This window comes from Brachyistius frenatus, unplaced genomic scaffold (assembly GCF_029030835.1).
Source record: "Brachyistius frenatus isolate BFR_SWC_R1_liver_20210118 unplaced genomic scaffold, ASM2903083v1 Contig_91, whole genome shotgun sequence".
Taxonomy (NCBI): Eukaryota; Metazoa; Chordata; class Actinopteri; family Embiotocidae; genus Brachyistius; species Brachyistius frenatus.
Window position 1 is genome coordinate 1,319,620 of NW_027210690.1, and position 21,857 is coordinate 1,341,476.

The window sequence follows — 21,857 nt, forward strand, 5'->3', positions numbered from 1 at the left end:
AGGCGTGACAGTTTCACGTTTTCCTGCAGTGGAGGAAAATGAAACCTGCTGCACGTGAAATCACATGTGGTGAAATCATAAACGTTCAGGTGGACAGGATTTGAACGCCACGAACAGGAAAGCATGATTTGACATCATATTGAAGCGTCTTAATGTCACGCCGTTCACTCACCTCCTTCCTGTGATGGAAAATCGGTTCCATCATCTCCGATATCGCCCGCACTCTGGTAGATATCCACCTCCCTGTCCTCCCTCTCTGCTGCATCCTGCTGCACCTTTCTGTTGTATCGGACCTTCTTAGAGAAATCTGGCACAGCATAGATATCGACGGACATCCTGAGACGGTTTAAAGAGCGTCTGCGCTCGTCTTCCTGCGACTCTACCGGTTTTAATTCATGCAGCTGCGATGCTCGCTGACCGATCGCTGCCGTCAGTGTAATAAAAAACGTGTAACTCCTCTGACATGAGCTGCAAACAGGTCGGCATGAAAACAGGAACTAAGTGCGTTTTTTCTCTTTGCTAAAAAAAAAAAAAAAAAAGGGGGACGATTGGAGATTTCTGTCGGCCAACAGCCCGACGTCAACACACACATTCACAGTTTGGAAGAGAAACAGGAAATGTTTAAGGTGTCAGGTTGTTGTTTTTCTGTTGCCTGACAGAGAACGAAAAACACTGAAAAAGAATTTTACTTCTGAAACTCCACTTTTTGGCTGCGAATTGAAAACCGTTGCTCTCAAATTCTTAATTCTGTGACCAATGCAATCATTTTGTTCTCAGTTTATATATTTTTAATTACAAACTTGATGTTTTGATTGCGGTGCAAAAAACATTTTTCTTTTGTTTTTTGTTTTGCTTTCACGGTAAAGACACAAAAATACCTTCATAGACTTTTTTCTATTGCCCCAAAAATTTGACCCCAAAATTGGAAATCACAAATGTTCAGCTACCAGCGGTCAAAAAAACATTTGTAACTCAAGTCTTGATGTTGATTATAATACTGGAATACTTCCTCGTGAAGGTTGAATATTGAATATTATATTCCTGTCCTGCTAATACCTCCTAAATCCTAAACGCTGGTCCTTTAAGGTTTTGAAAAAAACCCACACAAACAAACATCAGTTTCATTATAACATTTTGGTTTTTTGTACATTTCACTGATGACATTCAGTTCTTTTTCTCACGTTTGCCTTTATTACGGTATCTTTTAAGAAAAGGACAGAAGTAAGCGTGAGGAGAGAGAGAGGTTGAACGACCTTCACCACGAGTCTTCGGCAGATTCGTGGCGCTCGTGTCAGATTGAGGTCACTGAGAAGCTTCGACCTGCTTCTCACAGATCCAGTGTTTCAATCCATCCGCCGCTTTGTTCCAGTTTCCTTCCAGATCAATATATACATTTAAACCTTGCACGGCGTTTACCACCACGTCTTTTTTCCAGCCCCTATCGAACAAACACAGCAGATTATTCATGTACGATTTTTTTTTTTAACTTGCAAAAAATTCTCCTTTTGAATTATTTTTGTTTTTTTCTGTTTTTCATGAACTACTTCTTTTTTTACCCAACTGAATACTTGGGGTTTTTTTCAGTTTGAGGATTAATTAATACAGTATGAAAATATAAAATAGTATAAAATTATTGGATTGCAAACAAATTTGCTCTCAAGGTTTTGTTAGTTTTTGGTCACAGAATTAAGAATTTTGCTTCTGAAATGCGACTTTTTGGCTGCGAATTCAAAACCTTTGCTCTGAAATTATTATTTCTGTGACCAAAACTGACAAAAGTGTAAAGAGCAAATTTGTTTGCAATGCAATAATTTTATTGTCAGTTAATATATTTTTGCTTTCGAAACTTCTTTTTTTGTTTGTTTGCATTATAAAGACACAAAAATACCTTCATAGACTTCTTTCTTCTTTTTTTTCCGGCAGAAATTCTATTTTTCTTAGTTTTTTTTCTTTGTCTTTCACAAACAAGTTTTTTTTACCCAAGTGAATATTTTCTTCTTTTTTAGTTTGAGGATTAATTAATACAGTATGATGGTTAATATGGGCCCGTTGGTGCCCTCGTGTGGTGTAGTGGTAGAAGACGACTTTATTATCGTTTGCTTCCAAGATTCTAGATCAGTGGGTTCAATCGCTTCTGCATTCAACTACTTTGATTTAGATTGCATGAGGACATTCAGAATAAAATGTTTTCTTCTTTTTATTTCACCTAACTATTAAGCAATGATCTTCATATATTGTAATTTTTGTATTTAAAAAAAAAGGTGTAAAATTTCTCACCAATATGTTGGATGTGAACCGTCCACCCACTTCCAGACGACGGTCCAATCAGTAGATGTCACCGATTCCAGACCGATCCAGGACTCTCCATATTTATTCAGTTTACAGAAAAAATCCTGATAATTAAAAGCCTAGATTATTATTTTTGTAATTGTGCACCATACAGATAGCTCGTTACATATGTGTGTCACTGGTTTCAGTTCAGAAAATAGTCACCAAAAAACAAATTCGCAAAACTTAAACTGCGATTGCATAAAAAATTTATATCAAAACAAAAATGTAATCAGTAGAAAGTTTGAAACTTTGTGACCCGTTCAAACTTTGAATGACGTTTTTAACTGTAAAGTATGCCAGAGCTTTAAGGGCTCCAAAAAACACAGTTACAATTTCCCTTTCATTTGAATAGGGAGAAAATTCAGTTTTGTTTTGTTTTTTTGTCACAAATTTAGTTAAACACCGAATCGCTACCAAAAGTCGTAAATGCACATTTTGATGTATTTTTTTTATTTATTTATTTTTTTGTATGTGTTTTGTTGACACGCTAATTTCCACATGACTAACGAAGAAACACAAACTACGATACAAAACACGGGATGTGTGTTTTGGCTTTTTTTGACCTTTGTCTCCTCATAAAACTTTTCATAACTTCTCAATTTAAACATCATAGAACAACAGTTTATGGCTTTAATCGTGAGACACGACACTTACATGTTCATTTTTGTTGTTTATTATCAGCAGATCTGCGCTTCTTCTCTGACAGTCCGCCCTGCTCTCCGTCCAGTTTTTCTTCCCAGGCGACATGTAGTAATAACTGCTTTGAATTAGCTTCCACTCTTCAAGAAATAATCAAAACAATTTCAAATCATGTCATGACACGACGGTTTAATTTCAGAAGGTTTCTTGTTAAACATTTCTCACCTGAAATGTTCGTGGTTGTCTGGTTTTCTTTTCCCCACCGGCAGCAACTCTCGTTCAGCTTGAGCTGGTTTTCTTTCAAATTGGCTGCTGTATCTCGTGAAAACCAAGAAAATCAGTGCAGTTATGTGAAAAGAAAAAACTATTTCATAAAAGTTTTTGGCGACTCGTGATGTACGAGGTGCGATCAAAGTTCGGAGACGCGGAGCACGGCAGGACGAGCAGGAGGAAGTAATAAACTCGTTGGGTTGTTAACTGGTTGGTAACTCAAATTTAGCAGAAATGACCTGTTTATATTTGTCTGTTAGCATAGTCAACTGATTATTAACTTCAATGGTTTTAGCAAATTAGCTGTTTGTTAACTTGAGTTTAGCACGTTTTTAGCAAAATTAGCTGTCTGTTAGTTTTTTTTTCTCCCCATCCCTCTTATTCACTGAGATTTGTCTCCCTGCACCCTCTTTACCCCCACCCCACCCAAAACATTTTTTTTACATTAAATCTGATGTTTCTCTGCTCAAGTTTCACAAATCACAAATGTGGTCTTTTTTTTTTGTGTGTGACCAGGGCGTAAACACGGGTGCTGATTTTTGAGATTTATTGCTTCTTCCTGCTCGGTAAGCATCGTTGCAGATAACAAGAAAAACAAGCCTCTGAACTTTTTTGATCTACCCTCTAAAGTAAGGTGGAGTCCTTACAGAGGTTGTACAGGACGATAATCCAGACGAGCAGCAGGAGACACACGAGACCAAGAGTCAGTGCAGCAGCTCTGAAAGGGTTTCTTTGCACGACCGAAAGATGCTTCTGGGGGGTCGTTCCTACGGAGGCAAAGCAAAACAACACAATTTCATTTACGCGTATTTGTTCTTTTTTTTTGTTTTGGGTCACAAAACATCACAACCTACAAAAACCCATCACGCTAAAGTCATATCTGTCAGATTCATTTCTAATTCAGTGAAATGCAGATTGTGCTAAACAGCTAGTAAATAATTCTTAGAATATACCGTAATTTAAGAATTTGAAAAAAGAATGTATAAAAATATACAAAAATGCTTAATTAATATAAGTATGAAGGGAGAGTTATTTTAAAAGTCAGCGCTGAGTAGTGCTTAAGGTTTTTTTTTCTCAAGTGTAAAGGAATCTCCATGTTAAGAGTGTTTTGTAAAAGCACCACGAGAGGTCGCTGGTGTTGAATAGACAGGAAGGAGAGGGGCGGAAGGGGGCTTACAATAATGATAATAACAATAATGAATGCACATTCAAGCAATTTCCACAGTATTTGTGGGAGCTTGAAATTGAGCAAAATTCCCGCAGAACTTTCTACAATTTTTTTTTGCCATTAATTAAACAGTATTATAGCTCTTATTGTGACAGTCATAAATGTCATTAAAAAAAAACGAATTCAGTGAAATGCAGATTGTGCTAAACAGCTAGTAAAAAAAAATAATAATAATAATTATTAGAATATAAGGAAACTTAAGAATTGAAATTTAATTTTATAGTTCTTAAATTAAAAATATGCAAAAATGCTCAATTAATATAAGTATGAAAATGCACAAGTAGCTCTAAACAGAAATGAACTGTACTGAATGTTACAATTGTAAAGTTGATGCTAAATCTTGTAGAGGCTCTTGTGCAGATATTTTATTGTGTTTTATTAGAATATTTAGATCGATCGATAGATAAAACGTTATTAATCCCACAGTGGGGAAATTTTAGTCATCGCAGCAGCATAGAAACACAGTTAAAAAAAAAAACTGCACACAATAAGAAAAATATTACAAATACAATAGAAAATAAGATAGAAATAAAACATTTTAGAATATAAATATTTACATAATATTTATTTTCACTATCTTGTACAAATATGATTCATAGCAAAATCTCAAGTTTAAAAACTGGTTGTTTTTTTTACATTTCTTTGAGAGTTTTTGACGCTCACCTCCATCCGGTGTCGAACCAGCATCCTGAGCGTCTCCCCTCTCATAGATGTCGATCAGCTGCTCCAGCCTCACCCCTCCGGTTCTTTCGCAGAGGGTCACGTTTAACATCAAATTCGGGTCCTCGTAGATGTTGAACATTTTTTTTTTTTTTAGATGTGCAGAAACTGAAAAGTATTTTTCTTTTTTTGTCTCAGCTGTATCAGTTTGTATCCTTCCAAAAACAAAATGGTTTTCTTTTTGCGAAGCAGATTTTTGATGCTCGTGGTTTGTGGCTGTAAGTCGTTAATATAACTTTGTTCTCCGATGCTGCTGCTGTGTGTGTGTGTTTCTCTGTCTCTCTGATTCTGTACGTACTGGTGAGGTTTCAACAGGAAGTGTTGAGGAAGTTAGGGCAGGAAAACACACAGACACACCATCAAACTTTAATCACAGAAAAGTTAAAAACCACCCATATACAGTGGGTACGGAAAGTATTCAGACCCCTTTACATTTTTCACTCTTTGTTTCATTGCAGCCATTTGCTAAAATCAAAAAAGGTCATTTTATTTCTCATTAATGTACACTCAGCACCCCATCTTGACAGAAAAAAACAGAAATGTAGAAATTTGTGCACATTTATTAAAAAAGAAAAACTGAAATATCACATGGTCATAAGTATTCAGACCCTTTGCTCAGTATTGAGTAGAAGCACCCTTTTGAGCTCGTACAGCCATGAGTCTTCTTGGGAATGATGCAACAAGCTTTTCACACCTGGATTTGGGGATCCTCTGCCATTCTTCCTTGCAGATCCTCTCCAGTTCCGTCAGGTTGGATGGTGAACGTTGGTGGACAGATATTTTCAGGTCTCTCCAGAGATGCTCAATTGGGTTTAGGTCAGGGCTCTGGCTGGGCCAGTCAAGAATGGTCACAGAGTTGTTCTGAAGCCACTCCTTTGTTATTTTAGCTGTGTGCTTCGGGTCATTGTCTTGTTGGAAGGTGAACCTTCGGCCCAGTCTGAGGTCCAGAGCACTCTGGAAGAGGTTTTCTTCCAGGATATCTCTGTACTTGGCCGCATTCATCTTTCCTTCAATTGCAACCAGTCGTCCTGTCCCTGCAGCTGAAAAACACCCCCATAGCATGATGCTGCCACCACCATGTTTCACTGTTGGGATTGTATTGGGCAGGTGATGAGCAGTGCCTGGTTTTCTCCACACATACCGCTTAGAATTAACGCCAACAAGTTCAATCTTGGTCTCATCAGACCAGAGAATCTTATTTCTCATAGTCTGGGAGTCCTTCATGTGTTTTTTGGCAAACTCTATGCGGGCTTTCATATGTCTTGCACTGAGGAGAGGCTTCCGTCGGGCCACTCGGCCATAAAGCCCCGACTGGTGGAGGGCTGCAGTGATCGTTGACTTTGTGGAACTTTCTCCCATCTCCCTACTGCATCTCTGGAGCTCAGCCACAGTGATCTTTGGGTTCTTCTTTACCTCTCTCACCAAGGCTCTTCTCCCACGATTGCTCAGTTTGGCTGGACGGCCAGGTCTACGAAGAGTTCTGGTCGTCCCAAACTTCTTCCATTTAAGGATTATGGAGGCCACTGTGCTCTTAGGAACCTTGAGTGCTGCAGAAATTATTTTGTAACCTTGGCCAGATCTGTGCCTTGCCACAACTCTGTCTCTGAGCTCCTTGGACAGTTCCTTCGACCTCATGATTCTCATTTGCTCTGACATGCACTGTGAGCTGTAAGGTCTTATATAGACAGGTGTGTGCCTTTCCTAATCAAGTCCAATCAGTTTAATTAAACACAGCTGGACTCCAATGAAGGAGTAGAACCATCTCAAGGAGGATCAGAAGAAATGGACAGCATGTGAGTTAAATATGAGTGTCACAGCAAAGGGTCTGAATACTTATGACCATGTGATATTTCAGTTTTTCTTTTTTAATAAATGTGCACAAATTTCTACATTTCAGTTTTTTTCTGTCAAGATGGGGTGCTGAGTGTACATTAATGAGAAATAAAATGAACTTTTTTGATTTTAGCAAATGGCTGCAATGAAACAAAGAGTGAAAAATGTAAAAGGGTCTGAATACTTTCCGTACCCACTGTAAGTGCTCAATTTGTTTGTATTTTAATCATCGTTTGGACTCGTGAAAACCTTTTATCAAATGTTTTCTTTCACAATTCTAGTTGTTTTCAGTATATTTTAATACACTCAAAAACACCTGATATGAATCCCGTTGATGCAACATGTACGAAGAACATTTGACGTCTTTGTTTCCTCTGTACCATCGTTTGAGATTATCAGATGTTACAACCAAGATTAGGCTTCATCGACCAATAGGACGCTGTTTGAAGGTCACGTGTCGCATGTTGGTGTGTTGATGGAGGGACTCACGATGGAGGGATGGGGGTTTTACAAAAGCAACTTAAAAAAAAAAAAATCAACCGTTACGACTCTGTTTGTTATTAGATTGTAAAACTTGTACATAACTTTAACTGGATTTTCACGTAGAGTTCATAAATGTGAACAGCTGGCAGGACGTTAAATGACGCGACACCACAAGAGACCCGGTTGGAAAGTCTTAACTTTTTGATATGGACGAGTCGAGATAAAGATCAGATTTTTCAGCAGCGCCCACATCTGCAGTCTGTTCAAATATATTTCCGAGTTATCTTTAAAGTCAGCACGAGATTAGTGTTTAAAGTTTTCTTTTCTCAAGTGTAAATTAATCTGCATGTTGAGGGTGTTTTGTAAAAGCACCACGTGAAGTTGTTGGTATTGAATAAACAGGAAGGAAGGTGGGGCATACAAAAATAATAATAATAATAATGAATGCATATTCAAACAATTTCCACAATAATTGCAGGAGCTTGAAGTTTTGCAAAATTCCCACAAAATTTTCCACAAATTATTTTAGTCTCAACACATCCTGTAAAATCGGACCTTCTGTATGTTGGCTCTTCCACCATTAATAAAACCTGCGTATTTCACACCTTTTTTCTGCATCTGCTCTTCTTGTTCTCCTCCAGGGGCCGACCGGTCCCGTCGGGGACACCGGTGTACCCGGAGCTCAGGGACCCCCGGGGCCACAGGGACCCAGCGGTCGCGCCATCATCGGAGCCCCGGTAGGACACATGTTGGTCTTCCTCTGTCTTCCGCATCGTCGGTCTCTCACTGTTATCAACTTCAGGTCAAGACTTGTCTACTGTTTCCCCTCGCAGGGCGCTCCGGGCGAGAGGGGCCAGAAAGGAGAGGCGGGACAACAAGGAACTCAGGTACAGTCAGGTTACAGTTATCGGTGGGCGGGACGTAGTATCGGCAGGTTTTCCAATCGAGCGTTACGTTTGGCACCGCTTAGCGCCGGCCATCAGAAACTCGTTGTAGTTGGTGTGACCGCGACTTTCCTGACCTCTGCTCTCCTCTTTGGTGTTTCAGGGAATTCCTGGTCGAGCCGGAGGTCAAGGAAGAGAAGGACCTGCAGGAACCAGAGTGAGTCACGACGTACAATGATACTACAGCTGGTTAACACTGTAAATACCGAAACTGTAAAAGAATCCTGGGATGTCTCGCTGGCTTCATCTGCAGCCATAAAATCTTACAAAGAAACAAAAACACTAGTGAGGCTGTTAGCTTTGATTAGCTTTGAATGTTCAGTGTTTTAAGTCAGAGCCTGAAACTGTATTATCAGTTCTATAGGCGGCCAATGAAGGGAAGATTCAATTCAAATTTTAGTTATATAGCGCCAAATCACAACACAGGTTACTTCAGGTCACTGAACACATTACAGCATCCTTACAGCAGAACTTTTGCAACATTACAGAGAGAAAACCAACATTTCAACAATTCCCACATAAAATAGGGGGGAAAAGCTCTCCTTTAATGGATATTAACCTCCAACAGAAGGAAGGAAAATCTCTCTTTTGCCATGAAGAAACCTCCAACAGAAGGAAAAACTCTCTTTTAACATGAAGAAACCTCCAACAGAAGGAAAAACTCTCTTTTAACAGAAGAAACCTCCAACAGAAGGAAAAACTCTCTTCTAACAGAAGAAACCTCCAACAGAAGGAAAAACTCTCTTTTAACAGAAGAAACCTCCAACAGAAGGAAAAACTCTCTTCTAACAGAAGAAACCTCCAACAGAAGGAAAAACACTCTTTTAACAGAAGAAACCTCCAACAGAAGGAAAAACTCTCTTCTAACAGAAGAAACCTCCAACAGAAGGAAAAACTCTCTTTTATCATGGAGAAACCTCCAACAGAAGGAAAAACTCTCTTTTAACAGAAGGAAGGGAAAACTAAGACTGGATAAACAGTGAAATAACTTCAGATTTTTTGTTTGACTGATTATTTTCCTCCGGTTTCAATGACATATAAAATTGAGTGTCATCAGCGTACAGATGGAGATTAATGCAGTGTTTTCTTCCTTCACCTCCACAGGGGCTGCCAGGGAAGGACGGCCCCCCGGGCAGACAGGGGCCCCCGGGAACTATGGTAAGTGATTCTGCGTCATTCAGTGGACTGTTAACAGTAAGTACTCGGCTGTTTGTGAGGTCAGGAAGGAACCACAGTGGATATTTGCATGTTTGACGACGGTGGCAGCAAACAACTGGAGACACGCTGTCACTCTAAAATTAAACTCACCGCATTTTATAGAATTTATTATTTTCAGGTCTGACTAAAGTTTGGAAATGTTTGAGATTTTTTCCATCTGTTTGTTTTTTTTTTTTAAAGAAAAAGCTTAAATCTTGAATGTTAAGTGTCTGCAGTGGACAACATGCTGTTTCGGTTTGTCCTGGTTTTCCCGTTCGGAGCCAAATTGTTTTATTCGTCATAAAGTCACGATCCAAATTTTTTTAAATTTTTGAGCAACTACATTTCTTAAGCGTGAATCCTTTCACACACTTTTGACAACATTAAATAAACTCTAATTAAAGTGCAACTAGGGCTGAAAACTTGAAATAAAAAAATGGATATAATACCTAAAACTGTCTACGAATGTTAACGCCGTCAGCTTTGGTCGGTGCTGTCATGGCAACGCTGACCGCAAAACAGCTACTGGACGCTCGCTTCGACACGTGGAAACATATATGCTTCAAAATAAAAGCAACAGAAATTCGGTAGAGTTCACAAAATACAAAGTTTTCTCGAAACCTTTCCTTGTTTTTTGTTTTTTTCCCACATACACACTCAAAAAATGGCCCCAAAGTGGGTCACGATAAAGTGTGAAACTGAGTGTACCCGACCAATCAGATGATTTCCTCTTTATATGTGTCCGTCTCTACAGGGGACCCCAGGAGCCCCCGGATCCCCGGGAACCTCCGGCCCTCCGGGAAAACACGGAGAACTGGGACCACCGGTGAGTCTGTCAGTCTGGAGGCCTTGTAGTATTTAACATTGTTGTTATTGACAAAATCAAACTCAGTAAAACAAAGAGTTTCAATCGTGGATATTAATTATGTGGCCGTACAGTTTGAGGAATTAAATCTACAACTCATGCATTGACAACATCAGACTGTTTATAAAAGTGGACGTAGCTTTCAGGTTTGAAAAATCAAGCCACTGTTGAATCGCATTTAAGTCCAATACCACTTAGTGCCACTAGGGGCTGTCTCCTGTCGACTCCCATTGAAAGAAGCATCAAGTTCTCTCCACCAGGGGCTCGCTCCAAAAAAATCTCTCCTGCAGTACAAAGTCAGTAAATGTTTTCACAAGTCATGATAGTGTCATTAGATAGGCGGTACGTTTGGGGGCGTGTCTGTTCGATTGACAGGCCTGTGGTGCAGTCAAGGTGCCAATGTAGGTGGGCGGGTCTTAGTGTCAGATCCATCCCTCACTAAAGCCAAAGGCTCCACTTCCTATTAGTTTTCTAAAAACCAAGGGGGCCAGAGGTTTTTTTTGGAGCCAGCCCCTAGTGGCACTCGGTGGTATTGCTCTTTAAGGCACTTTTGCATTCACTTCATCCATTTCGACTGCAGCACCTAAAAACATGAAACCAGATTCTGTGGGAGGCAATACAAACTGTTGACAAATTGCTTTTTCATCGCTTGTTGTCAAGCATGTAATTACAGAAGCGTGGGCGGACCGCGGCCAGCCCTCATCAACTGATTATTGTCTTTTAAAAAATCTCCACATCTGTTTCCTGCATATATTTACCTTTCTACATGTTAAACATTAGAGAATTTACTACGGTTACAGAAAGTTCATGAAAGTTTTTTGTATTTTTTTTTTTTTAGTGGCACATACAGTATGCAAAAGCTTTGGGGGAAAAAAATCACCATAACACAAGCAGCATATTCAAACTATATACTTGACTCAGGAAACAATGTACTACAATATTTTTGAACATTTTCAAGCTGACTAAAGGATCCTCCCCTTCACGATTTATGTTTTTTTAAAGGTCCCCTTATCATACAAATTCAGATTTTCATTTAATTTATAAATCAGATCTAGGAGCTACATAAATACTGTGGAATTGTCAAAAGAGAAAATGCGTCACACATTCCCCCGTATTCAGCGACCGAGCCGTTTGTGATGTCACACACACTCCCGTCCTGCGTCCGATCTTCATCGCGGTCCACCGTCCAACCTTTTTGATATTATTTGACATCATTCTGTCGCAGAGCTAGCGAGCGTACAAGAATGAAGAACTCCCGTGATTGGCCTGGACGTGTGTCACTCAGAAAGAAGTCAGCCAATCAGAAGAGAGGGTCACATTAAAGACGCAGTCACAGAACAGCCTGTTTGTTGGTGGAGTCTGCAGAGAGGAGATGTAAAACTGCACTGAGATGGTTTCTGGTGCTTAAAAACATCTTCTGAAGGAGATCAAGATGAAATAATAAAACTATGAAATATTGGATCTTTAATATGAGAAATGTACGAAGATTTAAACAACTTTTTTCTACACAGTTAAAGCTCAGATTTGTGTTATTTTGTTTTAATCAACTGTTTTCTGTTGCAGGGTCTTCCTGGAGGCAAAGGAGATAAAGGTGAACGGGTGAGTGGTTGATGTAATAATCAAACTTTCCCTGCTCCTCATTTACATAACTGTTAAGACACGGGCATGTTCGGATTCCCTGGTAACAGAATACGACTGATTTGCTTAAAAAAAAATAGCGTGAAAAAAGTTGCGTAGTCTGTAAAAAAAAAAAAAAGAACAAATACATGCAAATCTGCTTAAAATGGGGAAAAAAATTGTTCCAATTACACCAAAAAAATGTGCAGTTATGTTTTGGATATTTGAGGGTAAACAAGGCAAACAGTTGGAGTTTGTGGGAGGTTGGCAGAAAAAGAAAACACTTGTTTGTTTTTTTTATCCACCATTGGTTTCCTGGCCAACAGACACAAATCCAAACAAAGTAAACTTAATAACTTCAAATAAAACTCCACCGTTTACTGCACATATCGGATTCAAGGCTGAACAAACTAACATGGCCTCAATTTTTTATTTTAAGGCAGCAGGTTTTTTTGGTATTTCATGACATGATATTATGAAATTTAATTAAAATCTGGTAAACTATAAAAGGTTTTATAAGCGGTTTCCAAGCACGTTTATTTGGCCAACAAATTTGCACATCAATCCATTCATCGTGACCGTCAGGCGACGGGGAAATGTTCCAACGCTACCGACAGCCATACGATGCTCACCTTTCTTTGGGAAAAAAAATTGTCAGCAGTTGTTTTTCCACAGTTTGCTTTCTTTCTTTCTTTTTTTTTTCTTTTTGTACCCCAGTTTCCAGCCACTAGCAGAATTTGGTGCAGTCAGTCAAAGCGCAGCATTTATGATTACTATTTTCATGACTAACCCCGGCAAACTTTCCCTCCTCGCTCCGGAAGCTCATTTTAGGCTCCCGTTGATCCGAGCGTAGAAACTTCAAGCCCAGCAGATGAATAAAATGAGTGTGATTAAGTGTGATTATCCAGTGAAATGAAAAATTAAAGGTTTTTGGGTTTTTTCCCGGCACAGTTGGATTTAAATAACTCGAGCGTGTCGGTAAATACTCATTTGACACAGCAGCTGCAGATAAATGGCTGGTTTCAGTGGCTCGGGAACCAAACTCCATTCATAAAATGACTGATTTAACAAACATTCATTCTCACGGTGAACTGTGACATTCTGCATGTACGACAGTGTGTCGATAAATACAAAATGGTGTAAATAAACAGAACTCTTGCTTGTGTGTGTGTCTTCAGGGTGACCTCCAGTCGGCGGCGTCGGTTCAGGCCATCGCCAGGCAGGTCTGTGAGCAGCTCATCCAAAGTGAGTTAAAAAAAACAAAAACGCTACGACTTTCAGTAGAAGTGCAAACCAGAGTATTTTCTGAGTTTCAGGGAGCATGATGGAGTTTATAATTATTCTGCAATTATAAAAGTCAGATTATTATCTAATTACAAGTGTATTACATCTCTGAAAGGATCTACAGCAACAGCTGGTTTATCAAGTCCTCATTAGGTATTTTCTCTCCAGCCTGATGCTGCAAACCAGGGAGCCAAAACTTTTTAAACACTGCTGCCTAATATGCATGTGGTCCAAAAAGATGCTCCGACCAAGATGTTCCTTTAAGTCCTTCCATTTTCTGGGACTGTAGAAAATTCATTGGTCCTCCTGTTTCCAGGCCACATGGCGCGCTACAACTCCATCCTGAACCAGGCGCCCAGTCCACCGGTGTCCATCCGCACAGTGCCCGGACCTCCCGGAGAGGCCGGCCGACAGGGAAACCCGGGTCCCCAGGGAGAACAGGGACCCCCGGGAAGACCTGGCTTCCCAGGGCAGAACGGACAAAACGGGCAACCGGGAGAAAGAGGTAAGACGGTCGACAAGACCAACGGGGATTATTACTAGACTAAATCAGGCTGAACATCCTGACAGCTGAAAGTTTCATATGTTAATACTGAGGGAAAAACACCAATTAAATAAAAAGATTGACTTTCTAAAAGTACTAATGTTCGCCTGTAGGGGGCTCACCTGAGCAGCGAGCCGAACAAATTGTACATGCAGTAATCTAAAGGTTTTCTGTGCTGTTTACAGCATCTTACAACACTGTTTTATTTTTTGTCTGCGTGTCCAGGTCAACTAGGAGAGAAGGGCGAGAAGGGATCTCCGGGTGTTGGTGTCCAAGGACCCAGAGGACCTCCAGGACCTCCCGGTAAATTAAAAGAGCTGCATCGTACGATGTTTCCAAGCTGGATTTCCACATAATTCTTACAGATTTGTTTGACAATGGTATTAATGTGGAGAAGAAAGTGCTAAATGTCGCCTAAATAGTGAAAGAAAAAGCATCCTTCCATTTCCTGCCTCGTGTCCGAGGTCCGGCATCGGTGGCAGCAGGTTAGGCCGGACCTCCTTCTTCCTCAGCAACATGTTCTAGCTCCTCCTGGAGGATCCCGAGGCGTTCCCAGACCACGAGATCTTGGAGACAGTCTGAAATCAGGTCCAAATAAAAAGTCCTAAACAAAGTCTGGATCTAGTCCCAAAAGCAGGTCCCAAACCAGGATAGAAACTAGACTGGTTTCTAGCCCTAGACTAGTCCTACACAAAGTCTGAAACCAGCTTTGAAACCAGAACTGAAACTTGTCCTAAACCCGAAAAAAGATGCTCCAAAATCAAGTCTCAAACTGCTCCCAAAATGAAGGTTTAAAGCCGAACCAGAACCAGGTCCGAAACCAGAGCCCTGAGCTCCCTCCGGATGTCGGAGCTCTCGCCTCGAAGGCTGAACCCTGCAGAGGAAACTCTTTTCAGACATTTTCCTCCAAGATCTCTTTCTTTCAGTCTCGACTCAAAGTTCAGGACCATCGGTGAAGGTCGGAACCAAATCGGTCCGGACCCGGCTCGAACTACATTGTCTAGATTTGTACTTTTATCTTCTGAAATTGTCCTCGTCTTCCTCTCAGGTGCTCAAGGACAAGGCCGAACCGGCAGCCAGGGTTCGTCGGGGCGACCCGGAAACCCCGGAGCCCCCGGTCGACCCGGGGTCCCCGGACCCGTCGGCACCGCGGGACCTCCGGGTTACTGCGACCAGAACTCCTGCGTGGGCTACAATGTCGGAGGTACGTAGGGTCCAAATGAAGTTATTATTTGATCAGAAAGAAGTGTGCATGAACGCCTTCCGGCGCCGCTGGTCTTTTGGCCGCTGAGTCGCTCGGTGTCTCTTGGAAGGTCAGACGCCTTTCAGAGATTCTCACAGCGAAGATACGGACGTCAGTTCAACCTGCTGAGACGCTGAAGTTTCTGCACGATCTCGAATATCACTGCGTTTGTTCTGGACGGTCAACATCAACAAAACATAAACTCTCAAGACAAATCTGTGTCTTCTTCTGCAAGTTTGTCCTCAGAGTTGTCTTAAAGGCTCATTTCACCCGAAACATCAAACAGGTAAAAAAAATTTGGAACCTCAGCAGTAAAAGCAACTTTAGCTTCAACAATGTGGCAAAATGTCCAAAAAAAACATGCATAGCATGAAAAAAAAACATGAAAGCCCTCAAACTTTTAGAAGTGTCATTCCAAAGCATCATTATCATCCAAAACAAGAAAAATCCTGGAAAAAAATATCCATATATATGAACTTTTATCAAGTTGTATTGTCATGATGTTTTGGAGGTGATGACTATTTTAATGCTTGATTTGTTGTAAAAACACAACAAAGAGACACAACGTGTTAATTAGTGAGATTTACAGGTGAGTTTTGTTTGTGGACCAAAAAAAAACCGGTCGAACTGTTTCCTCCTATTTTTTTTTTTTTGTCTTTACGCTAATCTGAGCTAAACCAAAAAGGTTTGAAATCAAATAGAAAACGCTGCTTTTTAGATGCAAAAACTTGAAATCAGAAAGTGAAACACTGAAAATGTGTAAATAATTCTAAATTTTAGCACGTCGTCATTATAGTTTGTATTTTAACAGCATTTAAGTATGAAAAAGTACGAGTTTGTCAGACGTGACCCAAAACAATGAGGGCGCGGCCCAAACTTGGCCCACGGGCTTTATGTTTGCGATGAAACGGGTGATTTGACCTTTAAGTTCCCGAATCCCGTGTGAACTCTGCACCTCAACGTTTTTCCTTCTGCGTGGTGTCGAACCTGTCGGTGTCGTCCATCTCCATCAAGATGCTCCGTGGAGGGTTTTCACATCGCTGATTAAAACCGTACAAATTAGTTTGCAAAAAAAAATACAAAATAATTTAAATCACATGAAAAGTTGCAGGTGATTTCTGTTTCAGGCAAAGGCTCATGGGAAATTACATTCTGACAGCTCCACATTCACGTATATTTAAAAAAAAAAAAAAAAAAAAATCAGCACCTGAAAACCCTGCAGGAGTCATCTTCACCCGCTGAGTGCATGATGGTGGTCGTCTCGTGTGTGTGTGTGTGTGTGTGTGTGTGTGTGTGTGTGTGTGTGTGTGTGTGTGTGTGTGTGTGTGTGTGTGTGTGTGTGTGTGTGTGTGTGTGTGTGTGTGTGTGTGGAGGTTAAAGGTCACACAGGGGCGTCATGTGAGTGGCGTCCGCATGTCGTAATCCTTCCTGTGTCTCTTGTCTCTGTCTGTCTGTCCGCCGCCGTTTGTCGCCGCGCAGCGTTTCCGTGACGACTGAGCTGCGTTCACAATAAAAAAAACTTTAGACGCTCTAACTGCTGCAGGTGATGGAGGTGGTGTCAGTGACATCAGCCGATTCGCCCCAACCACAAATATTATATTGGAATTAAATGAAAATAAAAAATACTTTCGATAAGAGAATCTTTATTTTTAGTAGATACTTAAGTAAAGATATCAAACATTTCCTGATTGAAACCTCTAAAATGTGCAGTTTTGCTGCTTTTCTTTGTCGAACGTGTCGGTAAAGTGAATGTTTTTGAACTGTCAGTCAAACAAAGAATGAATTTTTCACTGTATATTGAATTATAGAGACTTTATTAATCACTTTATTCATCAAGAAAATAATTTGCAGATTAAACAACAATGAAAACATTTATTAAGCAAATATTACAATTATTTCTGAAAGTAACATTGATAGTCTATGTTTTTGCTAATTGTCATGAAATCCCAGGAAAAGACTGAAACTAACATGTTTGTCTGATTCCTGACAAACATATCATGTAAACAACAAAACTGCTGCAAACAAACAGGAGGAAATAGAAGTGTAGTTACTGAATGAGCCACAGGGGGGCAGCGATGGACTGTAACTGTAACTGCTCTGTTTTATTTGTACTTTACGTGAGTATTTCCACTTTTAATTCAACTTTATACTTCCACCCTACTGAATCAGAGAAAAAACTATCTTGAACTTTTTTATTTCACTTTAGCTTTTAAACTAGTTTTTTTTTATCTTCTTCCTGTCTCGTGAAAAAAACACGTATCTCCAAATCTGCTGATTTAAAAATGTTCTGATAAACTGAAGGGATTTATTTCCTTAATGTATAAAAAAAAAAAAAAAAAAAAAAGACTTCTTGTACACACTGTAAAAATGTCACAAAGCTGAAAAACCGACGTGTGTTTTGTTGGGTTTGTTGACTTTCTTATCTTTTTAGAGATACGTGGTTCTCCAAAAAAAAAAAAATTGACATGAAATGGACAAAAAAAACTAGATTGTGGCTCCATCAAGAGTAATTTGTTGGGGATTAATCCACATTCGGATGATTCTTTTGTTAGTCCTTTTTCGAGAAAAACATTTTTGGAATCAGAAAAATGTGGAATATCGTAAAAATCCAGATTTCTTGTAAACTGACACGATCTCCTCACTTTTTCCTTCTCGATTATGATCATCTGGTGCCTCTGTTTTAATTCACAGGCTTCACTGACTCAATAAAAACTCCTGTAACACACACACACACAAAAACAAAACAAAAACTCATCTGCACGACAACCTTTGACATATATTTTGCACGTTTTACGTACAAAGAAATCTTTAACGTTTAAAGATGCAACTTGAAAACATAAAACCACGTAAAGTGCGACGGTTTGATTGTCATCTGATCGATAACAGATCTAATACTCGCCACATTAAACTCAAAACATTGTCGCTTATTCTAACTGTTAGTTTTGAAGCTGTTTGTCCTTAAACTTCCTCCTAGCTGCTTTCGGTATTTGTCAGTCCGTAACCATGCCAACCCCGACTCCGTAACCCTCGGTAACCCTTGTCCTTGTCCTTGTCTGTTGTCTCCCGCCTCCTTCCTTCTTTTACCCGATTCCCCGTCTAACCCAAAAAAACTAAAACCCGACGCGCCGCTCCAAAACGATTGCTTCCTGTGGTGGCTGGGGTGGGCGGTCGGCCATCTTGGTTTTGGGCGCCGGTGCTGCTTTGGCTTCGCTGCCGGGTCGGTCGGGTGACGACGACAACGCAGAGGGCGAGGATCTCACTGACGTCGGCGCTGTCCCCGCAGTCCAACTGCCGTCCAACGTCTTCCAGAACTACGGCGAGGTGGAGGAGGACGACCCGTACCGCTACTACCAGCCCAACTACCCGGCGCCGCGCCCCGTGTCGCCCGACGACCCCGCGCTCGGCGACGTGCACCGCAGCGCTCGCAGCGTCGAGGGCCGACGGAGACCAAGTCGGCTCGAAGAGGAGACGGAACGGAGGAGCGACGGCGCCAACTAACTGAGGCGGGACGCGAGCGGAGCGCCGCTTTCTGATTGGGCGGCGGATATCGGAGCCGTTACGGACAAATCAACAAGTGCCTGATGAGGAGGGTTTCTTACGGACATCGTAGAGGGGACGGGGGGGTTGGGGGGTGGGGGGGGGGGGTCAGGTTGGGACTGTTTTAACTCTTCTATGCTAGCCAAACAGTTTCCTGTCGTTTGTTTTCGCCTCGTTCGTCCACCAGGTGAACTTCCTGTTTCCTGTTCATCAGTGAAACGGAGGCGGTCCCGTCTCCAGTTTCTTCTTCCTCTTTCAGGTTCTAATTTCCTTTTTCTTTTTTCTTTTTTTTAAAAGTGCCTCCTGGTGGTCGAGTACGACAACCGAGTATTTTTGTTACGTTAGCTCGTCCCCCGTTAGCATCGGAAGATTTTTACTTTTAAAATAAAAACATACGAAAAGATTTTGATTATACCAAAAAAAAACTAATTATTTCCTTGAGATGTTTGTAATCTGTTGGTTTGTTGTTGCTGTTTTTGTTGTTTACCTCCTTTTTTTTTTTCAGTTTCCAGCTTCAGAAGTTATTTATACGAAGTTTTGCATGATTTTTTTGTTTATTTCAATGTATCACATTTTAATCCCATAAAGCCACAAGACGTATTTTTCTGTTGCATATAAAGAGGATTTGGTTCTTTTAGTGCAGTTATTGTTGCAGTATTAAGCTCAAAGTGAACTCTGTTGGCGTCATCGTTTACGTTAAGAGAGATTATATTTCTTCGTACTTTGAACTTTGGCCGAATGTTGGCGGTAAATTTAACAAAGATTCGATTTTTTTTCTGTTCTTTTTTTTTTTTTAAATTGTTTTATTAATAATATTTACTTTCTCACTGTCTTTAAATTTTGACTTCAACAGGAAGCTCATTTAAGCCAAACTTGAACCCGAAAACGAAACATCTCCGTTACATCTTTATTATCCGACACAAGAAGACAACAGCTTCTATTTGAAGTTGAAAAAAACGAGTTTGAATTAATTTATGTGTTTGATTTCTTTACACTTATTTTCAGCTGCTGGAAAGACGCATTTATTTGTGATGTTGTCGTCTCTCAGTGAAATCCATTTGGTCCCCAAACAGTTTTGCTTTTCAACTTTTCCCCCAAACGTCTCCTGAGTTCAGTGTTTCTGAGGCCTTCAGGTCTGCGAGGAGAGCAGCTTGTTTAAGAATAAAAACCAAGGAAGTAATTTATTTTTTACTTGGTATTGATTTTTTTCTCAGAACAATAAAAAGCTGAAGTACGACCGTTGCCGTTGTTTGTGTGTGAACTGTTTGGTGAACGTGGTTTCAGGCCGAACGCCGAGCTCGGGATTGATCGGAAACCTGCAGCACCGAGTCGGACGCTGCACCTCGGCTCATAAAACGAAGGTTTAGACCAGAATATAAATACATTTGCTTTGAAACCGGTATTTCTATAAAACTATATAAAGGACCAAAGAAAACCGTGAAAAAAAGCGCTGGTGATCAAACCATACACTTTCTAGGCCTCTCTCCAGGTTGTGTTGTCGTGTTGGAGAACCCTGTTGCCATGGCGACACAGTTCAGGTGGTTTTGCAGCGAAGACGTTTTCAGACGGTAAAACTCAGAATTGACCGTCTGACAACCAAAGCTAACAAACAGAAAATTTTGCACACAAAAAAATAAAAGCCACCCTTGGCTCCTCCCCTTCTCATTCAAATACGGTCACTTCTGGTTCAAAAAGCAAAACAAAATGGTTACGACAGTTCGCAAACATAGACTGTATATAACAGTATTCGTACCACATGCTGCTTTTTTTCTGATGTTGTCTTCAGCTGCAATACCAGCGAGTGCCACTAGAGGTCGGCTCCAAAAAGCCTCCGGCTCCATAGACTCCCATTCAACTTCTCTCATCAAATCCAAAGTGAATAAAATGTGTCCATCAGTTCTCTCGGTGTTGTTAGCTAAAGTCACTCCTTCTTATTAGTTTTCTGGAGGTCCATCTGAAAATAATCCCTCATTCATTAGAAAAGAAGATTCAAGAACACCTGTTTTTGGGGGCGTGTCTGTTTGATTGACAGGCCTGTGGTGCAGTCAGGTTACAGATATCGGTGGGCGGGACGTAGTATCGTCAGGTTTCCAATCAGATCGGTCAGATCCACCGCTGGCTCCTCCCCCAGCTCGTCCAAATATGGTCACTTCCTGCACCGAACTAGCAAAAGATGGTGACGGACAGAATCTGAACTGGAGGCTTCGAAAATGTTTGACTGGAACATAAATCTTTCATTTAACTCCCATTAATTCTTTCTGCAGCTGTGAAGCTGAGCAGCTGTCGGTCGTGTCCGCCGGTCTCTGCGGTGGTTTGCGGGGACGACACTCGTAGCGGCCTGTCGTAGTCATTGTAAGAGCTCCGAGTGGTTAAACACAGTAATTACAGCACTTTAGTTCTGATGAGGTTGATTATAATTACCTCTCCAGTAAAAGCCTCAGATTAAAATGTGGGACCGAAAAATATTTGTTTGGATACGCAGTATATTTTTTCTTTTCCTATTCGAACATTCACTTCTCCATTCATTAGGGTTGGTTTTTTTTACCTTCTTCGGTGACCTTTGACCTCGAAACAGAGCCGTCAGTGATGGGATAAGGAAGAAATCTGCCTCGTCCTTGTTGGTCCCTCTGATGAGCTGCAGCCTCTACAGCGACTAAATGCTGCCGCCGTGTGGTGAAGGTGGTGTATGACAGCGAAATGTGATTTTAAAAACAAACTGGAATATACTGTATGTCCGTTTCTGTCTTTTATTTTGACATCATAAAGATGTTACGTGTATTAAAGATGACATGCATGAAGAAAAATACATATCTATATATTTTGTTTTCCGTGAAGCAACATGTTGCATATTTGCAGGTCAATAAATAAAATTAATCGTAAATCTTTACTGTAACTTAATTAATTAAATCATGGTTGCGTCTATCGCTCTCTCTATATATATTATATTTAATAGATTATTAAGTATTTCTTTTTTTAAAGCAAAAACGCCCCAAACTTCACAGAAACTACCTCCTAAAATGTTTATTATTTTTATTAATATTTACTATATTTGTGTCCCGAAGTGTGTTTTGTTGTTCAGAGCCTGATGGTGTATTTATTAGTTGATATGTACAGATATGAAC

At 40.4% G+C, this 21,857-nt stretch overlaps 2 protein-coding genes across 4 annotated transcripts in view; one reads left to right on the forward strand and one right to left on the reverse strand.

Annotated features, from left to right (window-relative positions):
* Nucleotides 1-18,809, forward strand: part of LOC138627737 (collagen alpha-1(XIV) chain-like) — a 118,135-nt gene extending 99,326 nt beyond the window's left edge. For all 3 annotated transcript variants that reach the window (XM_069710284.1, XM_069710286.1, XM_069710285.1), the window contains 11 exons: nucleotides 8,146-8,241; nucleotides 8,338-8,391; nucleotides 8,552-8,605; nucleotides 9,553-9,606; nucleotides 10,400-10,471; nucleotides 12,074-12,109; nucleotides 13,306-13,372; nucleotides 13,728-13,916; nucleotides 14,181-14,258; nucleotides 15,004-15,159; nucleotides 18,443-18,809. In XM_069710284.1, coding sequence (XP_069566385.1) covers nucleotides 8,146-8,241; nucleotides 8,338-8,391; nucleotides 8,552-8,605; nucleotides 9,553-9,606; nucleotides 10,400-10,471; nucleotides 12,074-12,109; nucleotides 13,306-13,372; nucleotides 13,728-13,916; nucleotides 14,181-14,258; nucleotides 15,004-15,159; nucleotides 18,443-18,696 — 1,110 coding nt within the window. In that variant the 3' untranslated portion in view covers nucleotides 18,697-18,809. The remainder of the gene's footprint in view (nucleotides 1-8,145; nucleotides 8,242-8,337; nucleotides 8,392-8,551; nucleotides 8,606-9,552; nucleotides 9,607-10,399; nucleotides 10,472-12,073; nucleotides 12,110-13,305; nucleotides 13,373-13,727; nucleotides 13,917-14,180; nucleotides 14,259-15,003; nucleotides 15,160-18,442) is intronic.
* Nucleotides 853-5,451, reverse strand: LOC138627751 (natural killer cells antigen CD94-like). The gene is made up of 6 exons (XM_069710314.1): nucleotides 5,132-5,451; nucleotides 3,888-4,007; nucleotides 3,196-3,282; nucleotides 2,986-3,110; nucleotides 2,278-2,393; nucleotides 853-1,438 (listed from the first exon to the last, which is right to left on the reverse strand). The coding sequence occupies exons 1-6, from the start codon at nucleotides 5,268-5,270 to the stop codon at nucleotides 1,303-1,305; spliced, it is 723 nt and encodes a 240-aa protein (XP_069566415.1). The 5' UTR covers nucleotides 5,271-5,451; the 3' UTR covers nucleotides 853-1,302.
* Nucleotides 18,810-21,857: the final 3,048 nt, after the last annotated feature.

What these genes read in the sequence shown, in the direction of transcription:
- LOC138627751 (XM_069710314.1), bottom strand. Translation starts at nt 5,270, where the DNA reads ATGTTCAACATCTACGAGGACCCGAATTTGATGTTAAACGTGACCCTC. An exon ending in TGGTTCGACACCGGATGGAG is followed by an intron (nt 4,008 to 5,131) that starts GTGAGCGTCAAA and finishes TTGCCTCCGTAG; the next exon opens with GAACGACCCCCCAGAAGCAT. An exon ending in TATCGTCCTGTACAACCTCT is followed by an intron (nt 3,283 to 3,887) that starts GTAAGGACTCCA and finishes CACGAGATACAG; the next exon opens with CAGCCAATTTGAAAGAAAAC.